Source organism: Asparagus officinalis, chromosome 3 (genome assembly GCF_001876935.1).
Source record: "Asparagus officinalis chromosome 3, Aspof.V1, whole genome shotgun sequence".
In the NCBI taxonomy this organism is placed as follows: Eukaryota; Viridiplantae; Streptophyta; class Magnoliopsida; order Asparagales; family Asparagaceae; genus Asparagus; species Asparagus officinalis.
Window position 1 is genome coordinate 57,053,451 of NC_033796.1, and position 10,436 is coordinate 57,063,886.

Genomic DNA, 10,436 nt, shown 5'->3' on the forward strand with positions numbered 1-10,436 from the left:
CAATTCCCATAATTTTTAGGTCATAATACATTCTCCTAATTAGGTGGCATCTTGAGTGATAAAAGCTTGTATACCTTTGAAGTTTCATTGGGAAATTTTATATCGATTTTTAAAATTGGTTAGAAGGATATGTAGATGACGGTCAATAAATAATTGCAACTGAATTTCATTATTTTATGTCAAATATGATATGTTCGCTTGCAGAAGTGTTTCTTTTATGAAAGTGCGCAATATTTTTTTGGCAAAGTTGTCAATAAGTTCTTGATTACAAGTAAAAATTTAATAACTGTTAAAATCAGTCTAAAATAACCGATGATGGGTGTAGTCCTAATTTCTTGAAACCTTAAATAGCTTACAACTTGCATCATTCTTTTCTAATCCTAGATCAAGTTAGAATATGATATTCCTTTCAAAGTTAGTGGTTATTACATCGTTTCTCTCACAACTTCTTTTGCCTATGTATGGCTTGGTTTTGGTGGGATTGGATCGGCTATATAGTACAAAGTATGATCACCTATTGTTCTTTCTCCCCAGCAAATAATATGCACACCCCCAAATGAAATTAGCCAGCTCTTGAGCATTTTGCCCATACGTACTGCCCGTATTATAGTAGTAGAGTACGATATATCAAAATATGTATGGTAGTATATATAGTATATAGAGAGAGAGAGAGAGAGAGACAGAGGATGAGAACAAGACCCTATAACTTAAGTGAGGGCCACCAAAAGTTCCTAGCCACACATATAATATTAAAACACTTTTTGTTATAATGACAGAGCCGATCCCTAGGCAATATGATGTGTGTTTAAAAACTTTTGGCTGGACACACTATTCTCTATCTACTTAAGTTGACATAAGTTTTTCACCTATATATTAATATATATATTATATATATATATATATATATAATTATATATATTATAGTATATGTAGAAAAATGGTATGCTGGCTACAAGCACAAAAAGTTGTGTTTCGTAGTGCAGGTGACATAATCCCCTCCATCATTCAAATTGGTGATTCCCTATGCACTCCTTAACCCATGTGAATATGCGTCCCCCATTTGATATGAAAGATGGAGGGATTGCTGCCACGCTCACTACCAAGCGATATCCATTATTTCTCTCTTCTCTCTATATATATATATATATATATATATATATAATATATTATATATAGTATATATAATATATATATATATATGATATATATATCGCTAACATCATATTGTTAATCGTTTCTCTTTCTATACACATGCCTCGCCCCAACCCCACCACCTTCCCCCCTCTCTTCTTTTTTCTCTCACACATCACCGCACACAACCTAACCCCGGGCCCACATGGTGATATGTTTATTGTACACGGACTTGACTAGTATATGCTAACATCATATTTGCTTAATCGCTTTTCTTTCTATACACATGCCCCCCCCTCCCCCCTCCCCCGCCTCTCTCACCGCCACACACCACCCCGCTCACATGTGTGTTTATGTACACGGACTGATATACATACAGAATAAAGTACCTCCATCTTTTAAAATTTGTTGCAGTTAAAATCATCCGCATGTGTATTTTGGGTTGTTGGTTTCAGCTCATGTTGGTGATCCTGGTTTCTATAAACTTGAAATTTGAAGCTTCTTTCTTAATATGACTCATTAGGGGAAGTTGCATGATGTATTCAATCGATAACTAGAACCCATTTTCAGATTTGCCTGCATAAGGAAACCTTTCCCTTTAAGTTCCTCCACGTGATTCCTGGAAGAATTGGAGGAACTTAACAGGAGATCTTTAGGCGTAGCTTTTAGATGTCGGTAGAATGCGTTATGCACCTTCCTCTAATGAATGTGTATTAACAGAGGAAAACGATTTCGATTGAAACTTCTAGAAATGAAGTATTACTAACAAACAGATGCCGAAAACGTGAAATCATCACCAGAATATACACATGGAGATGATCTAACCATAATACATGTCAAAGAGGACGGGTATTTAATGTATATACAAGCACATTAATAATTTATACATAAGAGGGAGGGCTTTGACGGGTATTTAATGTATATACAAGCACATTAATAATTTATACATAAGAGGGAGGGTAACTGTCGTCCGTAGAGAGGGGTCTCTGTGTGCGTGTTTCTTTTTAGTTCTTTTTTTATTTTTTTATTTTTTTTTGTGGGTGGGGGGGGGTTGTTTTGGAGGTGGGGCATAATGTGGTGTATATATGGCCAGAAATATGATAAACAGCAGGCAGATTAGTTGCTGGGAGAAAGAACAATAGCTTAATGTGTGTCTTTCTCTAGCTCTCTGTTTCCTTCCTTTTAAGGGAAGATTTATATCTTTATTTTTCATGAACTAAATCTCAGATGGAGTTCATAAGAATAGTCTCGTTTATCATTTTTCATCAGTTAACATATAGCTCTACTTTTCATATATGAAAATTTCTGTAGAATTTATTGTATATTAGATTATTTCTTCTTAGTTGTTATGTCTAGATCAATTACTTTCTTCACTCCCCTGTTCTCATAGTCATTTGTAAATCTACAAATATTTCTTTTGGTTGCTAACTTTCATTTACGTGTTGCAGAGAGAAGTTTGTCGTTTGCTACCTTCTAGTACAAGTGAACTCAAAGGCGTAAGTATACCCTAACTTTTTCACTTGAGCATGTTTTGATGTATGAGCATTTAAAATTTGTTCATTTAAAGTATTGACATGCAGCATGCAAAATCATTTTTATTAGCAGCTTTATTGATGAGCTAATTAGTTTCTATAAAAAGTATTTAACCATGAAAATATAATATGCGGAACCTATATTATAATCATGGAGTCTTATCCCAATTCTTACATCAAGTTAATAAGCATGGACGCAAACTCATGACACAACACGAATAAGGACACGTGACACAAGAATTCCTCAAACAGTAGCACACTGGGATATGAAAACATTACACTAGAAATCAATGCCTCGAACAACATGCTCAAACTCCCAACTCATACTTTCTTTTTGAACCATCTTTTAGGCCACTTACCTGACCAATTTTGTTTTTCTCCACCTTCTAGTTTCACTGTCTGAAAAGAGTTGGGGGCAAAGTTGTATGGGTACCGGTATGGATGCTGATACGGGACACGACAAATTTTTGAAAGACAGTGTATGGGGACACGGCTATTTATCAGTATGTAATGTATATTATATGTATTAAAATTAATAATTTACATAAGATCAATATTGCATTTTCCATTTACATTAGATCAATATATGAGAAATAGGCGTGAAGTGTAGAATATACGTCCAAGAAGTGATATGGATTGTTTTGAATTATAACATGTATTATATAATTGAGTATACACCTGAATAAACATAAGCATATATTTAAGAAGCGTCCAAGAAGTTTCGGTATGGGTATGGGTATGGGTAAGTGTTGGGTACAGGTACGGTTTCCGATTTGAAGAACCCAGGTAACATAGGGTGGAGGTGAATTCTTCCTATTTAAATTCAATCTTAGATCATTTTAAGTGGATGATCCACTCCAATAAAGTTGACCTAATGAGTACACGTTCTGTAAATCCTAGAAAATTACATTTTTTTTTAGATATTAGTCCCTTAAATCTTTCATAATTTTCGTGAATCATTGAAACTAGTATTTAAACCCGTGCAAAGCACGGATCCTAAAAGATTTTCTGTAAATATTTAACATGTTATCAAAATAAAGTATTCTGCTTTAGATATGAAGTATAGTAGTGGAAGTGAACCGAATAATTAATAAATAGTTTGATTATTATTCGTCTAGATATTCGAGCAAGTTCGATTCGTTAACTACTTCATTGACCAAAATTCTAAAGATCAAATAACTCCTCAAAACTGAAATCGAAATGACACAATAAAGGTCTCTTTTTTCATTGCATAAATGTGTGAAAATTCTTATCCAAAATTTAAATATAAAAAGTGAAATAAAGTTATTGTTTCATAAATGTGATGAACCGAGTTGACACTCCGATTCGAATGGCAAGAAACAAATAGTACTCAGTCTATAGGTAAAAGAAATACCTTATACTAACAACTTTCTTGAAATCTGCTTCAAGAGCCCATACCATATACTTGTGAAAATCAAATTTAGGTTTCCATTGCAATGTGTCTGTGGTAAGAGATCCACAAATAATTAAATAAACTAATTTTATTCTGTGTAAGACGTAGGAAGTAGGACATCTATTTGAAAATTTTGAATTAATTACCATGATGAAGCCCAGACTCATTGTGGTGTAGTCTGATTTAGTTACGGATCCATAGAATTGCCAAAAGAATACTGAAGCAAACATAAAATTAATTAGACTTAGAAAATCGGACAACTTCCTGAGAAATCAATAGAATCTTTTAAGAAAGAATAATAATAAATATTGTTAAAGAAATATGAATAAGAAGTTGTAAGAAAAGCATGTAACTAAAAATAGAACAAAAGCATAAAAATGATTAGACGCAAAACTTCCTAAAGTTTTCTAAGAAGTCCAATAATATTCACACTTAATTAGCAGACATCTTCTGAGATAGAATAACAAATACGACTAACAAAATTTTTTGGGTTTCTAATATCAAGATTTCGAAATATGGGAACGACTCAATAATTAATGTAAACAATGGAAAGCAGCATTTTCAATCAAATCATGAATATTCTTGGGCCAACACATTTAAACTGAATATACTTGCTCACCGATTCAGAAAAGATCCATTTTAGCTGAAATTTACATAACATATTGCACAACCAGCTATACCTTCAATTTGAAATTCAAACCAATTGTTTTAAGAGATTGCATGCACGGTCTGGTGAGTTGAGGATCTCATAATAGAAAACTGAGAAGTTAAGAGCCAAGCCAAGCCTTATGGGATGGGTCGGAGCCAATTCAGCAAGAGCAATATCCTACAAATGATGACAATTCAATATAACATGCTTAGCTAATAGCCAATAACTCTTAATTCTACAATAAGAAACCCATTTAATGGGAAAAGTAATACAGAAATTTGATTAACACAAACATACAACGAAGGTAAGCTCCAGTAAATATCATGGCAAAACGATGAGGTTTCTTGACAAATAAAAATATCTCTATCAAACCAAATAAGCCATAAAAAAGGTATTAGAGTATATATACTGCTAACTGCAGGTATAAACGAATGAAACCCAATCAAAGAACTGACCCACCTGTGCGGATTTGTATGCCGTCAGCGTATGTTCAGCAGCCTCTTTTTTGTGAGCCCCAGTCTTAAACTCTGCAAGGTACCTGTTCAGAATTATTCATCAGTTAAAAACAATGTCCTTCTACTTCCAAACCCAAAACCTACTTATAATCTAGAAAGCACAAACCTGTGCAAATTGTACCATTCACTCTATGAATATTGTGATATGATCTTCGATGAAGCCACTCAATTACATGACGATGTGTGTCATTACATTGTACAAAGGGCAAACATATGATTAAATCAACCACAAAAAAAGAGACTACTTTTGTCATCCTAAAGGGGAAAATTCTATTTAAACCAGATGGTTCTCAGAGCATCTGATTAAATCAATTCAACGTAACATTTACTAAAGGAATAACTCAGATGAAACAAAAGGTTCAAGCTTCCAAGCATTATTCTTCTGTACATCACTCTTAAATATGTAATGTCGTAATATATAAGTAACACACAACAACCTTATTTTGCTTGAAAGATGGAATTCTACTCAATTAAACACAATATCAATAGAATTACTAACCTCAAAGTACCAGAATAGGGCCATCTTTGAGGCTTGTAACTGCATTGACTTCTCTAAAGAGTGTGCCTGTATAGCATTTAGGAAAAAGAAAGTGTAAATTAAAACATCAGGATTTCATAGCGGAGGATACGGTGGCATAATTATGAGAAATTGAACGAAGAAATACCAACCACTTCCCTACAGGCAAATTAAAATTTATAGCACCAACTTCATTGAAAAATATAAAAAGATAAACACTTTAAAGCGATCCCAGATCCCATTCATTAATAGAACAAAATAAACACTATAAAACAGAAATTTCATCAAATGGGTTATTTGTAAACAATCCACGTACGCATCTTAAACCACTCGCTAATCAAAGATGAATTTTTGAATGAAACCCATGTCAACCCCCCTCAACACAAACCCAAAGCAGTAATCTGGAAACTAATCACAATATAATAATTCAAATGCAGCGTTAATTCGGAACCTGGGGAGAGGAAGAGGGAAATGAGGCTCGTTTGCGCGGGAAGCTTGCCGGAGAGAGGAGGAGGAGGAGGATGGCGACGGGGAGGTGAGCGCGAGGTCTGAGGACGGTGGAGGAAGTATTTGACGATGAAGATGTCAGAGGAGGAGAGGGGGTATGGGCGACAAAAGAAGGGTTGGTTCTAGGGATTTGTTTGACGATCGGAGATATCACCGACGATGGGATCTGAGATTGATGATGAAGAGGTGGAGTTCTCCATTGTTTTTGGGTTTAGATTTGGTTGGGTTCGAAGAGAGAATGGAGATTGGGGGAAGTTCAGAGAGAGAGAGAGGGAGATAGAAAGGGTAGTTTGGAGAACGTGGTAATGTGGGAAGTTTGGAAAATAAGCGTGTGAGAGAATTTCGGCTGAGTTGGCAAATCCCTATGATTGGTCCAACAGTGATTTACTATTCATTGAGTTCTCCTTTAGTGTTCTCTTTTAGTTAAGAAGAAGTAGATTGCTATTAGGTCCCCCAAAAATTTAAGTTATTTTGAAACTGGTCCCTCCATTCATTGAAAATGTTAACATGTCCCCCAATTCTCAGAAGTTGTCTCAAATTAATCCCTCTAATAATTACTTTTAGTCTTGATTTGCGGGACTAATTTCAAAATAACTTAAGAATTTGAGACCTAATAGAAAGTTCAATGATTTGAGGGTCTAATATACGAATGTGAAAGATTTAAGGGACTAATATCGAGAAATCCTAATAACAATTGCCCATGCAGAAACTATGCAAATGGATATACAAAAGTAGCATGTTAATTAGGTCTATGATTCGGGGCATACAAAATGGATATACAAAAGTAGCATGTTAATTAGATCTATGATTCGGGGCATACAAAAACACTAGATCATGACTAAAAACTTCAAACTTAATGCAGTTCCATGATTTCATATCGTATCTGAAGCAAAGGGATTGTGCCGGGGTGATCAAAGTTACAGCAGGTAGATCCCTTTGGGCAAGATTACTCTTCATTCTCCCCAACTCGGCGGATACCTGCTCATTGTTGGGCATTTCACCACATCCAGCTGACTGCCTCATTGCACTGGTCTTGCCAAAGGATACAAACACTGATGGAGCATAGTCTTTAAACCATGAAGTTTTGTATTATCTGAGAGTTTTTTTATCTATATCAGAGAAGAACACATGTATATACTGGACTATTGTTGTGATGTGTGTATTCTTAAGGTAGGTAGAGTTGAGTAAATATCCTCGGAAAGTGTAGTCGAAGAATTTAAACTTATCATCTTCCATGTCGTTTTGTATGTACGATATTGTAGTGTATGAAATTTTGTCATGCAGTTGTTGAGATCTCCAGTGTAGTCTGTTGTTATTTCAGGGGAAAACTAGTTATGAGAGGAGTGAATTTGAGTTGGTGCCTAACAGATTGTGTCTGTTGATTTCATCTCTCTCTTGGAGTTATTTTAGATAAAAGGTATTATATATGTTTTATTATTAGTGAACTTGTTTTACAAGTCAATCATGACTTTGTCAATAGCGTGTTAATGTAAAAAGTTTGTGATTAAATTGATTCACTATCAAATTATGTTACCACTTCATACGCTCGATGATTGAGGATGAGAAGTTAAAGTTGGTGAAGATTTTGGGAAGCTAAAATCCTGCAGATATGTTGACTAAAGCCGTCACCATTTAGAAACTAGAGTTGTGCGTAATTTCAGTTAGCATTCATATGTAGGAGATGAGGGCAGAGCCACACAGGAGAAGATGTTTGTTAAGAGAGAGCTTGCTAATGGCAATTTGATCTCTAAGTGGGTGATTGTTGGAAGAAGAGATATAGATCCAAACCTCGGCGAGCTTGAGCGACTTCAGGCGATGTCTAGTCGACGACGCAGGCGAGACGACGAGCTTCTGGAGAGTCGACACAGACGAGAGCAAGGCTCTGTAGGAGAAGTCGACGACTAGGGCAGGCGAGCTTGTGACGAGCTCGAACGAAGGCCCTACAGGCAAGGTCGATGCGAGGCGCAGACGAGCTCAAGTTGGATCTCGTAGGCGGAGCGAGCGGATCGCAGGCGAGTCGACACAGGCGAGCTTCGAGCGATGAGCTCGCCTGTAGGCGAGGTGTAGGCGACCCCACGACTCAGGCGAGGTCGTGTGTGGGCTGCAGGCGAGGTTGACGTAGCCCCACAGGCGAGGAGCTCCTTTGTAGCGATTTACTGAGGAGAGAGAGATTTTTCTTGTTGGAAAATCTCACGCATTTAAGAAGAACAGAGAGTTTCTGTTGCTTCTCTTTTGAGAGATCTTAAGTTTGAGATTTGCTCTTTGCAACTTTGTAATCTTCTTTGATATAAAAAAAATTTATTTGTATGGCTCCCGAGAACGTAGGCAGGTTGCCGAACCTCGTTAAAACTCGGTGTTCTCTTTTCTTGTAATTATTTTAATTTGCTGTGATTTCTTCTTTCTATTGTCTTAACACAAGATCCGGTAGGGTAAATTTCGTAGATGATTCATATTTGACAGGTGGTCGAGTAGCTTGCATTCCCCGTAGCTTGCATTCCCCAACAACAGTAGAGCTAAATTTTTGATAAAACCAAAGGAGGCATAACCTGTGATTGCTGCAGACTAGTTTGAGCCTTTGAGGGTAGGGGAAAAAACTGGATTAGAATAAAACAAGTAAAACTTCCTAAGTTAAAGAAATTACGTCAAAAGATTAAAAGAAATGCAGTTTTATTTTTGGGAAAATTGCTTCAAGGCCCCAAAACTAAATTGGTGATGTGTCCCAGCCCCTTGAACTTTTTCTAATGTGCTTTTTCCCCAAAAATGAAAAATCCATGTGAATCAGCCCCATTTACAATTTCCAAGACAAAAACTTCCCAAACTACCCTCTTCTTCTTCTCCAGATCTTCTCTAGATCTACTCCTCTTCCTACAAACCCATCTCCTCTTCCACCCTCTCTCTAACCTCACTCGAAACCTCCAACACCGCCGCTACCTCCGTCACCCCTGTCTCTACCTCGCTAGGGGGTTCTGCAAGAACGGCAACAGGTGCAGGTTCCTCCACGACCTCAACGAGGACAAGCTCGACGCCGCCATGGCCTCGCCGCCGCCGCCACCGCTAGATTTCCGTACCCCCTTGGGCAGCTTGCGGATGTCCCCGTTGTCGCCCATGAACCAGAGGTAGGTGAACGACGGCTGACCGAGTTCTTTTCTTAGGCTTTCGACGGTGGGTTCCGTGGATTTTGATGACTCGTTTTGATTTCAGGGCGGCTGCGACGACGTTAGGGGTTAAAACTGATTTGGGTTCTTGTTATTTTCTATAGTATTTATGGGCCAGTTCAAGATGTGAGGATCCCCTAATCTCAACATGTTGGGGCTTGGATGTATATCAAAATCAAGAAAGAAGTAATAAACTCAAGGTGTGGTATATATAAATGTTGTACAAATTTGTGATGGTGATTTCTTGTGTCTGCTGTTGTTTGTTGTCATGTAAGCTCCAGTTGAACTGAGAAGGAGTTTGATGTTGTTCTCTGTGCAGTTAACTGTTGTGGTTAGCATGTTAACTCTTGTGTTTAACATGTTAACTCTTGTGGATAACATGTTAACTCTTATGGATAACATGTTAACTCTTGTGGCTATATGTTAACTCTTGTGGATAACATGTTAACTTTTATGGATAACATGTCAACTCTTGTGGATAACATGTTAACTCTTGTGGCTATATATTAACTCTTGTTATAGTTAACATGTTAACTCTTGTGTTTAACATGTTAACTCTTGTGGATAACATGTTAACTCTTATAGATAACATGTTAACTCTTGTGGCTATATGTTAACTCTTGTGGATAACATGTTAACTTTTATGAATAATACGTCAACTCTTGTGGATAACATGTTAACTCTTATGGCTAACATGTTAACTCTTGTTGATAACATGTTAACTCTTGTGGATAACATGTTAACTCTTGTGGCTAACATGTTAACTCTTGTGGCTATATGTTAACTCTTGTGGATAACATGTTAACTTTTATGGATAACATGTTAACTCTTGTGGTTATATGTTAACTCTTATGGCTAACATGTTAACTATTGTGGATAACATGTTAACTCTTGTGACAAACATGAATTATAGTTAACAGACAGTTTATGAATAACAGTGAACAGATAATTCACCGAGTTCTTTTCTTAGGCTTTCGACGGTGGGTTCCGTGGATTTTGATGACTCGTTTTGATTT

General features: G+C 36.6%; 1 protein-coding gene across 1 annotated transcript in view; it reads left to right on the forward strand.

Annotated features, from left to right (window-relative positions):
- The window catches only part of LOC109834185, a 19,876-nt gene extending 12,318 nt beyond the window's left edge, over positions 1–7,558 (forward strand). The window contains exons 6-7 of the mRNA XM_020402125.1: positions 2,580–2,627; positions 7,128–7,558. Coding sequence (XP_020257714.1) covers positions 2,580–2,627; positions 7,128–7,331 — 252 coding nt within the window. The 3' untranslated portion in view covers positions 7,332–7,558. The remainder of the gene's footprint in view (positions 1–2,579; positions 2,628–7,127) is intronic.